General features: G+C 35.1%; 1 protein-coding gene across 2 annotated transcripts; it reads right to left on the bottom strand.

Moving 5' to 3' along the window:
* Positions 1-4024: 4024 nt before the first annotated feature.
* Positions 4025-15772, bottom strand: LOC113760795 (helicase-like transcription factor CHR28). Of its 2 annotated transcripts, XM_027303524.1 has the most exons (13): positions 15383-15772; positions 14344-14383; positions 14094-14141; positions 13677-14015; positions 12433-13520; positions 11194-11265; positions 10646-10723; positions 9630-10521; positions 8144-8274; positions 7838-8059; positions 5719-6312; positions 5428-5637; positions 4025-4540 (listed from the first exon to the last, which is right to left on the bottom strand). In XM_027303524.1, the coding sequence occupies exons 1-13, from the start codon at positions 15518-15520 to the stop codon at positions 4430-4432; spliced, it is 3963 nt and encodes a 1320-aa protein (XP_027159325.1). In that variant the 5' UTR covers positions 15521-15772; the 3' UTR covers positions 4025-4429. The 2 variants fall into 2 exon arrangements, with proteins under 2 accessions (XP_027159325.1, XP_027159324.1); XM_027303523.1 differs by having other exon boundaries at positions 13677-14141.
* Positions 15773-19789: the final 4017 nt, after the last annotated feature.

Genomic DNA, 19789 nt, shown 5'->3' with positions numbered 1-19789 from the left:
GTGTAGTTTCTAGTTAGAGCATCCACCAGAGTTCGAACCCTGTAACAAAAATGGGGAATAACCCAACAACCCAAATAAGGGTTGGGGCCTGAAGTGGGGCCAGACCCTTTTTTTTGACAAAAAAAAAAAAGAATACAATGTCTATTCAGAAGATGCATTTACTAAATATGTCTTTTAATTTATATAGATGTATATTTTTTAAACGGCGTATTCAGTGAATATGTTCTTCTAAAACCTTCACTATTTGAAAGTTCTTTTAACAAAAAAAAAAAGGTAGCACGATTTGAGAATTTTTTTTGAGAAAATAATTAATCCAATTTCTTAAACAACGCATTCAGTGAATATGTTTCTCTCTCTTTTTTATAACGTCGATCTTCTCATCACGATTATATCACTTCTTACATGGACAAACACGGAAAAAAGTGACACATGTTTGGATATTACTGCAGCACTTTTTGTGATGTGATTTATGTGAGATAAAAAAGGTGGTTGAAAATATAAAAAGGTAGATTGAAAATGTGTTTATAATGCAAGTGAAAAATTTTTTTTGTAAAAATTTGCTATCCAAACATAATTTTTTTTATTTAGAAAGTATGAATCTCAGAAATTTGCAAGTATTCTTAAAGGAAAATTTTTCTACACCGATTAAGGGTGCGTTTGATAAAATTGAAGTCTGAAATCTGAAATCTAAAGTCTGAATCAATTAATTTATTAAATTGTTAACCATTAAATCTAATACATTTGAGTACATATTACATTCAATGATAAGTGAATAGCTTATCACTTAATTTTGAGAGAAAGTTTTGTCTAGAAAATTCAGTGCCACTTAATTAATTCAAATGTTCAATTTTCGTTATCAAACGGTGTGAATATGTTAAGATTTGAATCCATTAAATTTAAGTGCTGAATTGAGTTATTAAACAAGGCCTAAATTTCTTTATTCAGATTGTCTATTCCCTTGTACCTCTCCGCTACTACACCTATTTCCATGGATTCCAATATACTACATTAAAGCTTCAATTAGTACGATTTTTGCAAACTCTTACATATTTTTGCAGAACAAAAGAAAATTAATGACTTGTCCATGTGGGTGATGAGCCACGGAATTGAAAACTTTTATCCCAGTAGCTTCCAAAATTTAACGTGATATTTTTTCTATATCTAGTTGAAATTGTTTACTTACGATATTAGCATTTTTTTTTTATTTGCTCAACAGGAGAAGCCAGCTACGAAACCCTCTATGTTCACAGATTTCTTGTAGTTTTTCTTTCTTTTTTTAGAAAAGTTATTTATATTTAACAAATACCTTAACTTTTTACTTTGAGAATTTAAGCAAAGGACCATTAGAAATTTATTGTTAAGCTTTTCATTACTTTAGGATTGGCCAGATTTCGATGCGTCTTAAGGAGGAAGAATAGCCAATGTATTATTGGCATACCTTAGGATTCAGAAACAAGGAAATTAAATCAAACGATACTCCTTTTATTCTGCTTATTGCCTAAGCAAATGTCCGCGATTATTAGTGGTAACATTTTCTCTTGAGAATGACCTCTCAGACTCAGCATGCTTTCAACATTAGTTGGCCAAGCGAGGTTGGATGAATACGGATAGGCATGTCAATGGGTAGGATCTTATCCATATCCAACTCAGATCTAATATATTTGGACAGAATTTGGATTTAATTTCTCAAATTCAGAACCTACCCAAACTTAGATCCTATGAGAGAGTCCTGGGTTTAGATAGGGTCTAGTTTTCTAGAATTCATATTCAAATTCAAATCCATACCAATTCCTACTCAAACTCATATATATTTAATTAAATAATATATATATATATTAGTAAATTTATAAAATAACCTAATATTTTATGACTATTGGATCAAATACAGTAAGATTTCATGGCATCAGAATTTGCATTTAGTGTTGGTGGTTGGATAATTGATGATACTTGTGCTAAATTGGCTTCAGATATGATTGAAACATTAGTGATTACTGATGATTGGATTGAATAAAAAAATGAGTTAAGTGTTTATAAATTTTCTTATTCTATTATTTATTTGCCATTGGTTCTTAGTCAAATGAGTTTTATCTCATTCACTATTTTAGTGCTGGATCGCGAGACATCTACCAATATTGAGATTTAAATAAGAAAAAGAGGTACAAAATTATATTTTTTTTAATAAAGCTAAATATTTATATATGTTATGGTTGTTTTCCTTTTTAAAAACTAATCCTAATTGTCATTATAATTTGTACAAATTTTTTCAAGAAAAGGTAAAAGTGAACGAATGAAATGTTGGATGTGGATGAAGTTGAATCTTTGAAAATATATAGAAATAGTCAATAATAATTCTTTCTTTGAGTTCACAATATTGCATTCAACTTGTTGAATGTTAATTTTATTAGTTGAAAAAAAATTAGATGGTATTTATATTATTTATGAACTCTATATATTTTTACTTTAATATGTTTAGAAAATACCCATGGATGCCTATTGGATACCCAAATCCATAAGATTCTGGGTATGGATTTACCTTTTCAAATCCAAAAGGGTCTAGATCTGGGTTTGGATTTAACTAAATTATATAAATCTGGATCTGGATAAAAGGAATCCAACTCAGACCCTACCTATTGACTTGCCTAAATACGTACATTGGCCAAGCTAACCAAGCAAGGTTGGATGAATACTCCAAAAAACAAAAAAAAACAAGGTTGGACAAATACTAATATTGGCAACCAAGGTTTTTTTTTTCTCTTTTTTTTTGTTTTTTAAAATTTGGATGGATTCGGCTCTGGTTACCACCACGAATCAAGGCGTACTCTCGAAACCATAAGTCACTTACCGAAGTTCAAGTTTTTTTTTTTTTTTTTAAGTTTGAATGAATTCGTCTCTAATTACCACCGGAGGTCAAGGTGTACCCCCGAAATGATAGATCGCTTATTGGAATTGTTACAGATCACCCACCAATACAGCCTTTACATCGATAGGAGATTTCGAACGCACGATCTTTTATGAAAAAATTATCTCGTCCTTATCAATTGAACCAACTTGTGTTGGTGCCAAGCACGATTAGTTCAAAGGTTTTTCTCATCTCATACGTTCGGTAAATACTAACATCTCTTTGGCAATATTTTGAACGATTTAGAAATTGATCAATTAAACCAACTTATGTTGACGCCATGCACGATTAGTTTAAAGGGTTTTTTCATCCCATACGTTGGATAAATACTAACATCTCTTTGGCTATATTTTGAACGACATGGAAATTGAATTAGATTGTGACTAATTAAGAATTTTAAATTGAAATAAAATTTGAAGACGGAACGCATGGAGTATTATATTTGGCTTCAGCTCATAATTCGAATTTAATTAAGTTTAAGAGTTTTTTTTTTCATAACTACTACCACTATTGCTATTATCAGAATGTAATTAATCTAATTATTAGGAACTTACAATCTAATCTAACGCTTAACATTTTATCTTGTCATCAATTATTATTTTCTTCTAAATTAATATACATGATATATTGAATTTAAATTATCATAATAAAGTAGGATGTCTTGGTTTCAAAAACTACCGGTTACCCCAAAAAAAAGGGGCATCTTGAAGTTAAAAAGCCTAGAACCAACCAACCAACCAATGGTTGGTTGGATATAAAGTTACAATTCCGCCTCAAAGGAAGCCAGCCTAGAGAACCCTGTTGCAAGTTGTGATTGCAGTCAAGACACCAAACAAAGAAAGAAATTTCAATGATCCGTGTAATATATAGGTCAGCCATTTCAGTTGGATAGAGTCAGAAATCAAATTGACACGAACATTAAGTGCCAGGTTTTAACTCCCACAGCACCAAGCAAAAAACAAAAAAGGTTAGACAGCCAAAATAACCGTCTGGTTGTCAAGATCAACGTATCGACTATACTCACTTCCAAGAAAACTAAAAATTAAAAATGAACCACAGCAACATTGATAAATTATAAATAATAAATTTTTTAAAAAAAAAAAAAGCGAGAGACAAGACGGAAAGTTCACCAAAAAGATGCTCACTATATTAACCAATCAAAATAACACCGTCAATTTGTGGTTATATCCAGCCAAAAAGGAACCTATCATTTACAATGCAACTTGAAAGAATCATCGATACCCAGCAGGGATGTATCCTCATCGGATGAAATATGCAGCGTCCCAACTCCTCCTATACACGGTAAAGCTATAAGAAACCAATGGTTCAAAAATTCGATCACGCAAGCCTTCAATGACGGTCCACATGATCAATCATCATCATCATCATCATCATCATATAAAATGTGGTCACCTGTTCCAGTTAGTCCTAAGATCTATTTCAACAGCTCCCATCATTTGCACTTTGCTAATAATGAGCATACAAAGCCAAACACTTCTAAAAGTTATATGAACCATCAAAAGGACCTTCTCAGCCTTTTGCTCTAAACAGGTATTCCAAGTCCTGCAGAGTAAGTCGAGTCGCTTGGCCACCGGTCGCATCCTCTCCAAATGCATTGGCAACCATCTCTCTCTTTTTTTGCTGGAAAATACAGGTGGTCTCCACTCATTAGGAATACCAAAAGTCATACCAATAAAAATATAGATCAATTATTGGACAACTAGACATTTGAGATTTATCCCGCAAGGCTTTACAAGTGCCCCAACACAACAAAAAAATAGGCAGCATTGTTAATAAAGCTCCAAGGGCGTGAAACAACACTAGAAGGTTAAAGAGTTTCAGAGCATATCCCAAACATAAACCTGGCGTTTTAGTTCATACCAAGCGAGAGATTCACAGATCCATCATTATATGATAGCATGAAGTACCAGTCTCATATTTCTTTTTCTAGATGATGATGATAAAAAAAAAAAAGAAGAAAGAGAGCAAGTGAACTCACCTTTGCAAAGATTTTTTGAATTTATAGTAGAGCTCCCACATCAACTTTTTCAAATTATTGTTCTATCTCCTAATCCTACACTTAAATTTGATCACCAGCACAGAATGTCACATTTAATGCTAGTATTTTTAGGACTTAATTTGTGGACATCAATGTATATATGAGATTTATGCAACATGACTTCGAACTTAAAGCAATTCAAAGTGTACTGAAGGAACCTCATAGGAGCTGCATGTAATGATCACAAACGCCAGAGAAGGTTACTATAATTCACCCCATAGAATAGATACAACATGGTATTTATGATGGACAAAAACACTGGGCAAAGGTTTGATTTTTTACAGACTTAACAAAAATTTTGCAACCAACCAGAAGAAAGAAAATCCTGTTCAACACGAGAGAAATGGTTCACAGAAAATTAACCGCCCATGTAAGTTTCAATCCAGCAATTATGACTATCTTGTACGTTGAAGATTAACATATGGGATGAAATCTAAGAAACACCTACAACTTAAAAAGAAGTCAATACCTGAAGGGCCAAAATGCGGTCTTCAACTGTGTCTTTCACAGTCAAACGGAAAACTGTAACAGGACGGGTCTGCCCAATTCTATGAGCACGGTCAATCGCTTGATCCTCAGTTGTTGGATTCCACCAAAGGTCCAGAAGAAGAACATGGCATGCTGCTACCATGTTCAGTCCAAGACTTGCAGCTTTCAAAGACATAATCATTACAGACACCTACAGAAGTTTGAGTTTTAAAGCTAGGAATAATCAAAAAATGAAACCACAGTTCAGAAATATGCCAACATTTCAACAAACCTCAGGAAGAGTATTAAAATCTTTCACAGCTTTATCTCTGGCAACAACGGACATTGTTCCATCAAGTCTCCTATACTGAATGGAACAATCCTTCAGACAACCTTCAAGTAAATCAAGCATTCTCGTCCACTGGGAGAACACAATCGCTTTTTCCCCCACTACTGTAACTGAACCACAAGAAGATTCAGCCATGCCCTTTATTTCTTCTTCTTTACTACATGTTTTCCCATGCAATCCTCCTGAATGAACACTTGACGTATTCTCTACACTAGAAATTCCTTCCTCAACAGAACTTGAGGAACTAACTTGTGAAAAATTCTGTCTTTTAGTCACTGACTGCAGGACCTCAATAGCAGCCTTAATTTTTGAAGAATCATATGCGCAATCAAAAGAGCAATTAGAATTGCTTTCCAAAGTAGTCCGATCAGATAGAGAACATCTTAGTGTTGCTACAGAAAATACAGAAGATCTGTTAAGATGAGCTTTGCACTTTGCAGTTGGGCAAAGGGTGTCATCACCACTTAGATGCTCACATATGCACTGATTGCAGAAAACATGTCCACAGCTAGTTATAACAGCATCTTCAGGGGGATCCTACATGATAATGAACTATGATAAATAACAAATCTGAAACAGCAAGAAACTATGAAAAAATAATTAACTTGAGTATCAACAGCAGATGTATAATTACACTTCAAGAAAAATTACTGAAACACTATAGAGGAGAGTATAGAATTATCAAGCCTAAATGCTTAGGAAAAAATTTTAAACTAAAAGAAAAGGCATTAACTATACAGAATTCCAAGAACTGTCACCAACAAATAAACAAAGATTTAAAAAAAAATGTAACTTGTCTTCTTTTCTTTCTCTGGGAAGAAGCAAATGATTTCTCCATATCATGTCTTCCTCAGCCTAATTCTCAGCATCATAGAAACTTATAAAATGTTTTAATTAGGACATCAAGTTCCTAAACATCTTAATAGGAAACGTTCTCCATCTTGGAAAGAGCAACTATCATACTAAAAACGTTAACTGTTTAAAAGAAAAGAAAAAGAAAAACTTAAACTTTATGCACTACTGAAAAATGATTTCTATATTTTGTGTAATGCTAAGAAAAAATTGAAGCAATTTCCATAGCAGGGATTGCAAGCAAACAGAAACATATCAATCAACCACAGAGGGAAAAAGAACAACCTATAATAATGGATTACAATTTAGAAGAAAATAATGTAAGCGACTCATACAAGACACTTATCCAAACAATTGACTACTAAATCCTTTGCTTGGACCAGAATAAAGATAAAATTAAAAAGCATCTCAATAGGCAGAATTTAATAAAAATAGAAAAACTAGATTTAAGAACCTCACTGGAGACTGTACAATAATGTTTAATTAACCACTAATACATACCATATTTTACATACAGATTCTTAAAATCCATAATGCGCTCTTCATTTGCTGCTTGAGACATCATTTAAAACTATAGGGTACAACAACCAATTCGAAGAACTATAAAATAATAATAGCAATAAAATATATGAAAGAAAAAACACAAAAACAAAAAACAAAGAAGACAGAAACAATTCTTAACCAAAAGTAGACGCAGAAGATCCGAAGGTTTGATAAAAGTTCGATGCACCTGGTCTTTATTTTTCAAATGGATGAACCTAAATGCTCCCCAAATGTAATTGCTATGCATGACCATCAACAATATGCCACAGCTGATATGACATAAACAGATTACAAAACATCTCAAAAGAGCTAGCCAAAAAGCTTCATCATGCTCAGAGCAAAGAGCTGGAATGGACCCACACAAAGATTCATGATTTCCAAACTCAATTTCCAAAAATGTTTTCAGTTTCAAATATTTATTTAAGCAAAATCTGTGTTAGACACCAAAAAAAAAAATCACTGTAGAAATGCCAATACTAATGCTGCTTTTCTCTTGACAATGGAAGATAGTGAGGGATGGGCCACGTAAAATAGGATATACATAAGTACAAAAAAAGACAAGTGCCAAAAAGAATATCAGTAAACCCAAATTTACCAATCCAAAAAAAAGGGTGAAAGAGCATTATATATGTAAACCATAAAGAAGGATCACGGATTAACAACATACGCTGCATAGACCACAAATTGCTAAGGAAGCTTCAAAACAATTCAGAAGATGAATTTGCTTCTCATGTGGTAATTTCTTGGCCATATCAAGAGAGGATATTGAGTTTGAACCAGAAGCGAATCCCTTAACAAGAAGAGGATGGTCACAGGCTTGTCGAAGTCGCAAAAGCATCAACAATATGTTAACATAATTCTGCTTTACAGTCCCAGCAGCTGCATACTCCTGGTATAACAGAAATCTGAAGATTAAAACTCAAGAATTGCAGAACCACCAATCCACGCAACAGCAAAATTAAATGGAACATACTGCAAACTGAGCACGTGAATCAGCCTCAAGTCTGCAGTAAAAATCTCGCTCCTGCTGCGTGAAATCCACTTTACACAGTTTAATTGTTTTGGGTGGAAGGTTGATGATTGGTTCTCCATCAAGAATAGTACCTTAACAACCATCATCATCAGCAAAAATGAGACGAGTCATATAGAACTACAAACTGATAGCAATGATATTCTAGATATTTACACAACAGAGTGTAGTAGCTACACATAGAACCATAACAATTTTTAAGAGAGTTAATTTATTAGAACTACACAACAGAGTGTAGTAGCTACACATAGAACTATAACAATTTTTTTAAGAGAGTTAATTTATTAGTAAAAGCACCCGGGGCTGGGGGTTCAGATGACCAGGGGAAACCCACTACAAAAGAAAACCTATCTATGACATCTCTAAGTGCTTGGCCACAAAAATCAGCAAATAATAAGCAATCTCTTAGAACATATCCTGAATCCAGAGAGTCTTCCAGACCACCATTGACTTGTTCTATGTTAATACGAGCCCCATTGAAAATCCTGCAGTTTCTTTCTCACCAGAGTGAACAAAAGAACTAAAACAAGTTACCAACAACTGGTAGGCAAAAAGGTTTCCACAAACAAAGAAGCCCGAGTCGGACTCTCATATCTAATTAACAGCAACCCATTATCCTCCCGCTTCAGAACAAATGGGTACAAAATACAAAAATGACTAAAATTATTGTAGGATGTATCTTGAGTTCCCCCATCCCAACCTGCAACCATCTTTTCTTTCCCAAGGTCCTTTAAGACAATGACTCGAGCTCAGTTAGTTGATGGACAAACCAAGAAAAGATACAGCAATGTATGCACCCAGATCCAGACATCTAAACATTGCTGAAGTAGAATTATAACGGTTGAAATTTTCTCAGAAACTATCAAGGCCATTTATTCAACTAAACAAATGTAGAACATGTGTCAATCAAAGAATGTATGCCATTTGAACTGAAAAGGACAGGGGTGCCTACCAGAAAGGGAAACTGAATGATTTCGATAATTTGTTTATCCTAGTTAATGCTTGATACATGTTGCCCTAGACGAGGCAATCATAGGTCATTTCTACCCACATATGTTCTGTCCTACAAGATATCTCAGTAACAGAAAGATAACAAGAGGAATACTGCTTACCATGTAAGTTCCTTCACAATTTCAAACTATTTCATTTTGTATGCAATCATGTAGAAGATTGATACCAAGCTCTAAGGAAATTTGTCAGTGCAAGAAAACATGAATAAAGCTCACAGTAGTAAATCGACAGCTAAAAAGTTCCATGAGCCATGAGGATAGATGTAGTGCATAACTCGTTCCATCAGTCATATATTTGCTAACGCTGACAACTAGAAAAGTTAAAGGTCATAAGAAATGATGAAAAACGAACAGTATTAATAATTCAGAATCCAAAAAGGATAAGGTCATATTAAGCATTTAGAGAAGCTTATTCTAACCTTTGGTGCGACGTAGCATGATGGTCCTGAGCACAGCCTGCAACTTTTTGTACCCATTTGATGGATTGTCATTAATCGGGGCCTTTATTCCAGAGCAAAATTCTTTGTAAATCCAATATGGGTCATACTTAAGAAATCTGAAGTAACTATAAAGATCATCAATTGCATTCTGCATAGGTGTTCCTGACAAGCACCACCTACGCTTAGCACGCAGACCCCAACAAGCCCTAGCTACTTGAGTCCTATGATTCTTAATGCACTGAGCCTCATCTAATACAACTCTAAACCAGCCCACAGCAGCAAGCGGACGATTACACAGCGATTCACCATTCAAATTGTCCTTGGATTTAGATGATTTTTTACTAGCACTTGGAGGATACTTCCTTTTTTTACTAGATGACAGCTCTGTCAGTGATTTTGTCTCATCCTCTTCTTCATCCACCAGGGGTTGTTTTGGCACCTCCATGCTTACTATTGAATAGGTTGTTAGCACAACATCATAGTTGGCCAGTTCATAAGGATCTTTTGTTCGATTACTTCCATGATAGACCAGAACAGATAGGTTAGCTTTACTGCTGACCTTGTTTTGGAGTTCCTCGGACCACTGACGAAGGACACTTGTTGGACATACTATGAGGGTTCCAGCAGCTGGTCTACGTTTTGCATGAACAGCAGCCATCTTTTGCCCACAAAAACTTCCACTCACTTGACAAGACTCAACACCTTCGTTTGGTTTCCCACCATCAGACCCAGGATCATCATCATCATCATCATCATCATCATCATCCAAATTTAATGTCTCTGCCTCACTTTCTTTCCCATTAGATTTTGTAGAAGATGGAGACCTCTCTTTTAGTAAAAGTGCAATTGTTGAAACTGTTTTCCCAAGTCCCTGCAAAAATTTTCATCCAGCCAAAGTCAAAATGAGGAACAGCCTCATGGCAACATCACCCCAAGTACAGAAGGCAGAAGGGCGAAAAATAACAGAAACCAGATATTGAACCCCAAAAGGCAACCTGATCATCAGCAAGAAAACCACCAGAACAGCGTACAGCATCATTCTCCTTCTTAACCATCCACGATAAAGCAATACGCTGAACAGAAATCAACAAAAGCCACTTGTTATGTTATACGCCAAACCAGAGTTTGAACAGAGAACTAATCGGATTTTAGGCAAAAAAACATGTGGATATTTGACAAGCAGGAAAAAGAAATCAACTATGTCTGGGCAGACATTTCTTCAACTCATAAGAGTATTAAACTGCTAAATTTTTCGAACAACAAAATAGAAATTGATACAGCATAAATCACCATTCTCCTTCTTAACCATCCCAAAAAAGCAATACACTGACCAAAAGTCAACAAAAGCCACTTGTTAAGTGACACACCAAAGCAGAGTTTGAACACTAATCAGATTTTAGGCACAAAAAGAAATTGACAAGCAGGGGGAAAAAATAAGATATTTGGTTCATGAGGCCTATCTAGTCCACATCAGAAGGTCTCTTAGTCCGTGCATCTTTAAAGGAAAAAATCCCATACAGATGAAAAGAAAGAAGCATCCAACCTGATGTTTTAAAAGGGTAACTGCCAAAAGGCCCTCAGGTGGAGCATCTTCTGATTTCGGCTGACAAAGATCCTACAATAAAAGCCACAAAGTCATGATACTATTCCACAATATTGAAAGCATACAATTATCAGCAGCATATGAAGATAGTAATATGGATAGCAGGAAACAAGTGCACTTGCATTTCTTTAATGCCTATGTTCACAAGTAAAGGAACAAATTTGAGAAAATGCCTAGCTCCACATGCTCCATGTATAGTTTCGAACTCCAACAGTCCTTCCAGTATGTGAATGCCAATTGATTAATCTACCAACTAATTGGGTAAAATTAAACAAAACTACTAATGCTAATGCTTCTTAATGATTCAGATAACTCATTCTAACATCCTAGTCAACATGTATGTGAGTTAGGACAACATGCCCAAATCCTAAGGCCTCATTTGTTGGGCCCAAAAGTAAAGTAATACACTGGGCATAATTTTGTAATTATATGAATTTAATCCTACAGAATCCTTGAATGATTCTGTTGAGACCAGACTAAGATTGAACCTAACCATGTCCGTGTTTGGTTCAACATAACGATGGTGAAGAATTGAGTTCAAATTGATGTAAAAAGCCAAAAATTGACAGCGTCTTCTAATATTAACAGTAGCCAGGAACTAAGAGCTCCTAAATTAAAGAACAACTCTATTCCCTTTTTGTCCCATAAAATTAGCGAGTGTTGAACATACTTGTAGTGTTTACTTAAAATTTTCAAGTTTCCATAAGGTTAATCTAATACGAACTTGTAATACTTGTGATAAAATTGTTAAAGCTGAACTGATGAATAAAAGGACAAATTACAGAGTAAGTTCTGTGACCATGCTGGTAGCCACATTCGCATGAAGGCAGTATGTTGTTTCTGTTGTGATAGAAATTTATAACATAAGGAAATTTCTAGAAACAAAACCTTGTAATGATTGCAAAGAGACACTGCAGTTAAGGAAACCCAAATGATGGATCTAGAGAGACCAGAAGAAGAAGAAAGTTGAAAGAAGAGGCATCAAAACAAAAGTTGAAGAGGGACTAATTATCTCGTGTTTTTTGTGCTTTCCTTTGTGGCTAAAATCCTAGGAAAGGGGACATGTCAAGAATAACCACATTTTACCACCACTTTCTTGTCAGAGAGGAATCAGTTTACTTCCAATAGATCAATAAGTTCAACCAAATCCAAGAAACTGCTCATGCTACCAGGACTCACCTCCAACGCAGCTCGAAATACAAAGCGCTCACCATTTGCCTTCTTGTGTCCCAGTCCAACAGAATTAAAGGAATTACAAATCACAGTACTCTTTGGAACAAAAAATGACTTCCCATTGAAAGTAGAGAAATATGGCCGTGCCGGTCCACTAATATCCTCCAAAATACATACATCTTCATCATCATCAGTGCTGCATGTTTGAACCGAAGAATCACTGCGAACCTCTTGGCCACTTAAACTGGGCCAACTCTCTTTCGTTACATTTGCATGAAGAAATTCATGCTTAATTGTACTGGATACTGGCACACCTGATGGCTCTGAGTTCAGTAGATCCAGATATCGATCATGAAAAACTGAACTGGGATTTCCAGATGCAGTCCCATCATACTCATCAAGACCCAGCCTGGGCCTTTTAGATTCATGGATTAAATTTCTTTCATCTTCTACGGAAAACTCATGGTTCTCACTTGAGTTAGACATCCAATAACCTGACCCAGATGGCTTTCGCCCTTGACCAAAAGACACCCCAAAAGTGTCAGCAGAAGACTTCATAGTGGTTATATCAATGCCATGCTGGAATGCAATGACCTCAGAAGCAATTAGCCGGTTCAGTTTTGCATCATTCTCTTGCTTCATGAAGAACTCATTACTCAATCTAGAAAATGAACCCCCATCGCCTAAAGAAGCATAGTTTACACCCACACTTGCAGCACTAAGTCCCTTGCCAGCCAGATCCCCAGGCGCAAGAACCTCCCAGTCTGCATCATCCAACTTCTGCACTTGATTGGACATCACACAATTTGAGCTTGTGTCCTGAGTCAAATGCTCAACTTTTTCCTTCATCATGCCAATCATCTTATTATCATTGTTGGGCAACAAATTGAAACCAAAATCACATGGACTAAACTCATTTGAAAAGGCAGAAAATGACGGATCAACCAGATTGACAAAAACCGGAGCGTTTGAATATTGGTCACCATATCCTGCCAATCTACCATTATACATACTGCTCCCAGAAAATTCATCCATACTGGATGCCACTGATACCTCCAACATATTCTTTTTGTTTGATGGGGTTTCATAAGAATCTGAAAGAATTACAAAAACTAAGTTAATCATGATCAAATTCAAAAAGGAAGTAATGCATCCTAGTCATCAACAGAAGCAGATGATAGATGACAAACTAAGCAAAGCAAATAGAGCTATGGATACTATTCCATTCCATTAGCAGATAGGTCACATACCATCATCACAGTCAACTCCTTCCGAACATGCAAGCTGTAATTCAAGCTCATGATTCCGCTGATCAACATTGGAAACCTCTCTATTATCAGCAACATGATTACTGAAGTACCCAGCAGGAAAACTGAATGTCTCACTAGAATTGCGTAACTCCTGATGTGTTTCTCTACAATCTTGAAGACTATTTGACGAAGCATTACGTGAAACAATATCCTTATCCAGGCAGAAATTGCCCTGGCCATGGCCCTGAAATGGTATCCAATCAGTCAAACTCCCAGAGGAACTATGTACTGGAGAGCCAAGCTGCAATCTCAACTCACGCTTTGAACCATCAGAAACACCTGATTTCTCAGTATAATCAGAGGAGGCATCCGAAATCCCATTCCTTATATCAGATGAAGGGGAGAAAGATGTAGGACCTGATAAGTGATCCCTAGGTAAGAGGGCTCCTTCATTATTTGGTAACCCTAATGGATTCAGAAACAACCCTAATTGAGAATTTCATTTAAGAGACAAATAAACTAGGCGCATCAAATATTATAATAAGTGGGCTATCACATGCAGCAATTGAATCCTGAGAGCAGAATTGATAACTAGAAAATTGAAAAAATGAAGAAACAGAACTGCCACCATAATCGACGTTCCCAATTCGAAAGCAAGGTGACTAACCTTCTGACGCATCATTGAATGACAAGTCTTCTATCTTTCCCTGCAATTACAGTAGATGTTTTAAAACCAAATATGCCTGTGATGAATCAAAAGCAGATAACTAATGAATATAGCCTGCCTTTCAAAATTTAAATTGCAAGAGAGAGAGAAAGCAACAGGTCAGGGAGCAAGATATAACATTGTTGGTCCAGAACACTCATCATGTCCGCAGCATCTATTCCCTTTCTAAGATGGTCTTTTTCCCCTGATTGTTATTAGTTTCCATAGTTGCCACTTCCTCCCACTACTGTGACTTCCTCCACAACCCAAATATAAGCTACCACCTCTCCACTCTAATCCTCCCTCCACTCCTTCCAAAGAAAAAAGTGGGGTACTACTGACGAAGGAAGTATTCGAAAAGAAAAAGAATTGGCCAGTTATTGCCCACCTTTCCAGGTAAATCTTCCTATACTTCCTGCCCAATCAATCTCCTTTCACTAGACATGGTGCCAAATCCAATAAAAGCCACGACCCATATCGGTATAATGACGAGTACAACCATCAGACTCATAAAGAACAATAGCCGTTATTAATTTTCCATAAAAAATATTAGACAAGTCTATTTGCCGATCACAATGTACATGAATGCTTTACCAAAGAAAATACTCATTGAAGCACATAATGCACATTATACCACCATTTACTACAATTCACTAAATTATAAAAACCCTTTACAGTGGATTCGCCAAACTAAGCTCGTTCAGATTGAAGTAAACATAATCAAAACAAAAACTTCCCCAAAAAAAAGGCCCAAAAAGATTTTCAACTTCTACGGGCCAGTAAGTTCCTAAAAATCTACTAGTAGCTAGCACCGTTCTAGCAAAATTTAAACTAACCCCACATCAAAAAAATGGTGAAATCATCTCCTGATTCTAAAACTTTACCACAATGTACAAATTCGGCACAGAAAAACTCCGCTCCAACATAAACTAAACAAGTAAAACTTGACGTGTTTATACAACTGAATAAACAAGAAGCAATAGAGTTGATCAAAATTCACCTCAGAAGAATCGGGATTCTCATTCAATATATCCAAGATCGTCCCAATATCAATTGTAAGATCGTCTCGAAGATCATCAGCTTCCAGCGAATAATCCTCTGAGGACCAAAGGTTCGATCTGTCGTCTGCCATCAACATATCTCAATTCAATTACTACACTCATTCAAAATTAAAGATCCTAAAGGAAAAGAAACCCTAGTCTTCCCCTCCTCGAAAACGACGACGTGTTTCCATTCCACGGTCAACTTTCCTCCTCCTATAATTTGAACCCAAAAAATTCTTCGCATGTGATAAACATACTAATAGAGTCAGGTGGAAGTTGCTCGCCAGAACTTTCGCTGGGGTTTCAGTGAAGCCACCACCGCTCTTTGGCTTTTGCTTATTGTATGTTGTGCGTTTTTTTGTGCGTGTGGACTGCGTGGTTTTTTTTGCCCTTTTCCTTTTAAATTTCTCTCTCTCTCTCTCTCTCTCTTTTTCCTGTGGGGGCGTGGGTCAGGAGGCGGAGAAAGTTTGTGGGGGGCGTAGGATGAACTCGTAAAAGTCTTTCGAGTCAATCCGTCCGTCGAAGCAATTTAAGTGAAAAGCGTGGGAAAATTGGAGTTGGAATCGGAGACTTTAGGGGTTATTGCGTGCGCGTGTTGCCTGGGTCGAAGCTTCTGGCCTATAAGGATTTGGGAAACAGATTTGGTGAAGTTGTATAAGTGTGTGAAAAAAAGGAGGTGGATCCTTGTGAGTGAAGCATACGGATATGGATTATACTCGTAAACCAGCACGAGAAGTCTAGTATTAGGAGGACTAGGACACAGACAGGGTATTAGGAGGACTAGTATTCAAATTTTAACACATGAACAATTTTAATCTCCAAATTTTGGATAAACAAATCTAGTATCTAATTTTTCAACCATTGAGCACATTTAGTACCCTTGATGGATTTTTTCTAAATTACTATCGAAAAAAGTTATTTGATAGCCATATGTCTGGCAACTATTGTATAAAAAATATCAAAAAAATGTAAAATTTTCTTTTGACACTATGTGTCGCATAAAATATCCTTTTGACACTAAATACTAAATTTAAGAACTAATAATTTTATCAAAAGGATATTTTAAATTTTTTTGGTAATTTTTATTAATAATTGCTAGACATGTAACTATCACGTGACTCTTTCAAGTAGTAATTTGGAAAAACAACCGTCAAGAGTATTAAATGTGCTCAAAAGTTGAAAGTTAGGGTACCAGATTTGTTTTCGTTCAAAGTTTGAGAATAAAACTGCTCATCTGTTAAAGTTGGGGTACCAAAACTGCATTTTTCTCATTAAAACCTGTCATTTGGATTGCTATTTTTACGAGTTTTTATAGAAAAATGTGATTTATGTGAGTTAAAAAATGTGATTGAAAAATGTATTCATGAAAAATGTAAAAATTTCTCTCCAAAAAATAACAATCCAAACAAGGCCAAAAAGGATGTATGTGTATAATAAAAAAATTAAAAAGTTTAAAAGTTTACATAAACACTGTGCAAGTATCTGAATGCATGTAGATGGGCAAGGACGAATGCAGTCCAAAAAGGTTCACGATCATGATTTGACCAAAAAAATATAAGGCTCGTATCACTTTTTATATATCGATTTTAATATCATGTGTAGGATTGAATTGAACAAAACCTGTCCAAAGCGGTTATTTTGATGACCGTTTGACCTGTATGTATATATTATGAAATTTCTCACATCGGATATTCACACTCCACTCCAACTCAAAGAATTATTCAAACTAGTTGAGCTCAATTTAGACTTGGTTAATACAAACTCGAATTCGAACTTCAATCAAGCAAACTTAACAAGTAGCTTAATTGAATTCAATTAGTTTACAAACTTGAATAAATGATCAAATATAGTAGGATATGGAAAGAAGAAAGGGAATAAATGCACCAAATGCGTACAGACTATTAAATGTCTTCAATCACGATTGATTGAAAAAAAAAATTAAATGTCTTCAATCACGATTGATGAGAATCATTGTAGTATTTGTTTTTAGTAACTGTACAACTAGGACAAAATATTCAAATCACGTAAAAAAGGACTTTAGGTCATTCATGAGTTGAAACAATGAGCCTATTTGTGTGCGTCGTTTGTTACCTGTAAATAAATGTTTGAGCACCAATTATGTGGATTATAAGTGTTAGATTCTAATTAGTAGTATGTGTTTTATGTCAGGGTTGCGATTTCATGTCTCTAAGATAGTTATTTTTTGAGTAAGAGACAATACTTAATGGTAGGTAGTAGTATTCTTGAGAGAAGTTAATGTGGGATTGGGCTACCATATTTTGGGGCTGTCACCATGATCAAAACAACAATTGCCCAAAAATTACAAACCTAGGATTGCAAAATTTTCACTTTATGAAATTGTCTCATAGTTGCGTGACTGCAACCCATGTATCTTCTTCCGTCTTGTACTCATGTTAAATAAGTATGATTGGATTGCCATTATTTGGCTCCAAATTATTTGTTTGCATTACAAATACAATTTTTAAAGCATATTTTTATGGGTAAACAACAAAAAAGCCCCCTGTGGTTAAGCAATCATACATAAAAACCCCCTGTGGTTTCATATCATACCAGTCGATACCCCGTGGTTTGAATTAACCTGAAAAGTGGACGGAAATCGTCAAATATTCGGCGTGTGTCTTAAACGAATTGCAAAGGCGCGTGCATATGCGAAAAACAGATTTCCACCACAAACTTTCACCTGATATGCCTATTTTAGCCTTCACTCTTTAATAATAAGAGACCAGCTTCCGTTTCTTCTGAGTCTTCATTCAATCTGTTTCCAGATTATTCAGTAACTACTGTAGACACCAAATTTTTAGTGTATTTTTATTTACTATTATTTTTATTTTTCATGCTAGTTTTTATTTACTTTTAGTCTTTTATTTTTGTTTTAAGTCATTTTAGCATAGAATTTATTTAAAAAAAAAAGGGGGGGAAACCCGCAAGCGGGTTTCAGGCTATTTAACAAATTACTTAAAAAAAAAAAAAATTTACATGCAAGCTGCGTTGAGTTGCACATGCCCATCGGAGGGCCCTATGATGCCCAGCAAACCTCCCCTCTCATCCTCACCCTTCAGGTGAGGGTTTGAGAGTATGTGTTTGATATAAATAGAACAGAAACGCAGCTTTTAGTCATTTTACATAAGGGGGAAACCCGCAAGCGGGTTTCAGGCAGGCTATTTAACAAATTACTTAAAAAAAATTTTACATGCAAGCTGCGTTCTTCAAAAGGGTATTTTCGTCTATTCACTCAGCTCCGTCTGTTTTGCTGATTTCCGTCCACTTTTCAGGTTAATTCAAACAACGGGGTATCGACTGGTATAATATGAAACCACAGGGGGCTTTTATGTATGATTGCTTAACCACAGGGGGCTTTTTTGTTGTTTACCCTATTTTTATCATCATAATCATCTTTTTATCTCACATACACTGTATCATAAAAAGTGTTATAGTAATTATTTCAAATAATCTCCTATCCAAACACATTATCACATTTGAATGTGTGATAATTAACATTAATTAAATTTTAAATATAAAATTTATATACATGTCATGCATCCAATCATAATAGTGTGTGCACTGACAGTATATATATGATCAACACATTTATCATTAAAATGAATAAATTTTGCATAATTTTGTTTTTTTACATAAATAATATTTATATTAGTTTTTGTAAAGAAGTTTGGATTGCAAAGTTACAATAATTTAGTAGTTACAATATTTTGGAGTACTCATGAATTGTTATTGCAAAATACTTAGGTAGTTATATGTATTGATGTTGACAATATGCGATTAAGTGAGTAGAGTAATTTTTTTTATAAGGGTACAATTAGAAGTTCAAATAATGACAACAACTGTTTACACTAACTTCTAGATTTTATATATTGCATAGATACTAGTGTTTTTTGAACACTCGATGTGTGTATAATAAAAAAGCATAATATTTATAATAAATAAATTCTATATGAATTTTTCATTATTAAAGTAAACTTTAATCTCTTAAGTTTTTTCTACATAAATAATTGTGATTAGGCATGTCAATGGGTTGGGTTTTATCCAGATTCAACACAGACCTAATATATCTGGGTAGGATTTGGATTTAATTTTTCAAATCTAGACCCTACCCAGACCCAGACCTTGTGAGAGAGTCGTGAGTCTGGGTAGGGTTTGATTTTCTAGAATCCATATCCAAATTCAGATCCATACCAGATCTTACCCAAACCCATATATATTTAATTAAATAATATATATTAGTAAATTTATAAAATAGTATAATATTTTATGGCTTTGGATCGAATAAAGTAAGATTTTATGGCATCAGAATCTGCATTTAGTGTTGGTGGTTGGGTGATTGATGA

The sequence above is a fragment of the Coffea eugenioides genome, chromosome 2 (assembly GCF_003713205.1).
Source record: "Coffea eugenioides isolate CCC68of chromosome 2, Ceug_1.0, whole genome shotgun sequence".
NCBI lineage: Eukaryota > Viridiplantae > Streptophyta > Magnoliopsida > Gentianales > Rubiaceae > Coffea > Coffea eugenioides.
This window is presented reverse-complemented; position numbering and strand designations above follow the sequence as displayed.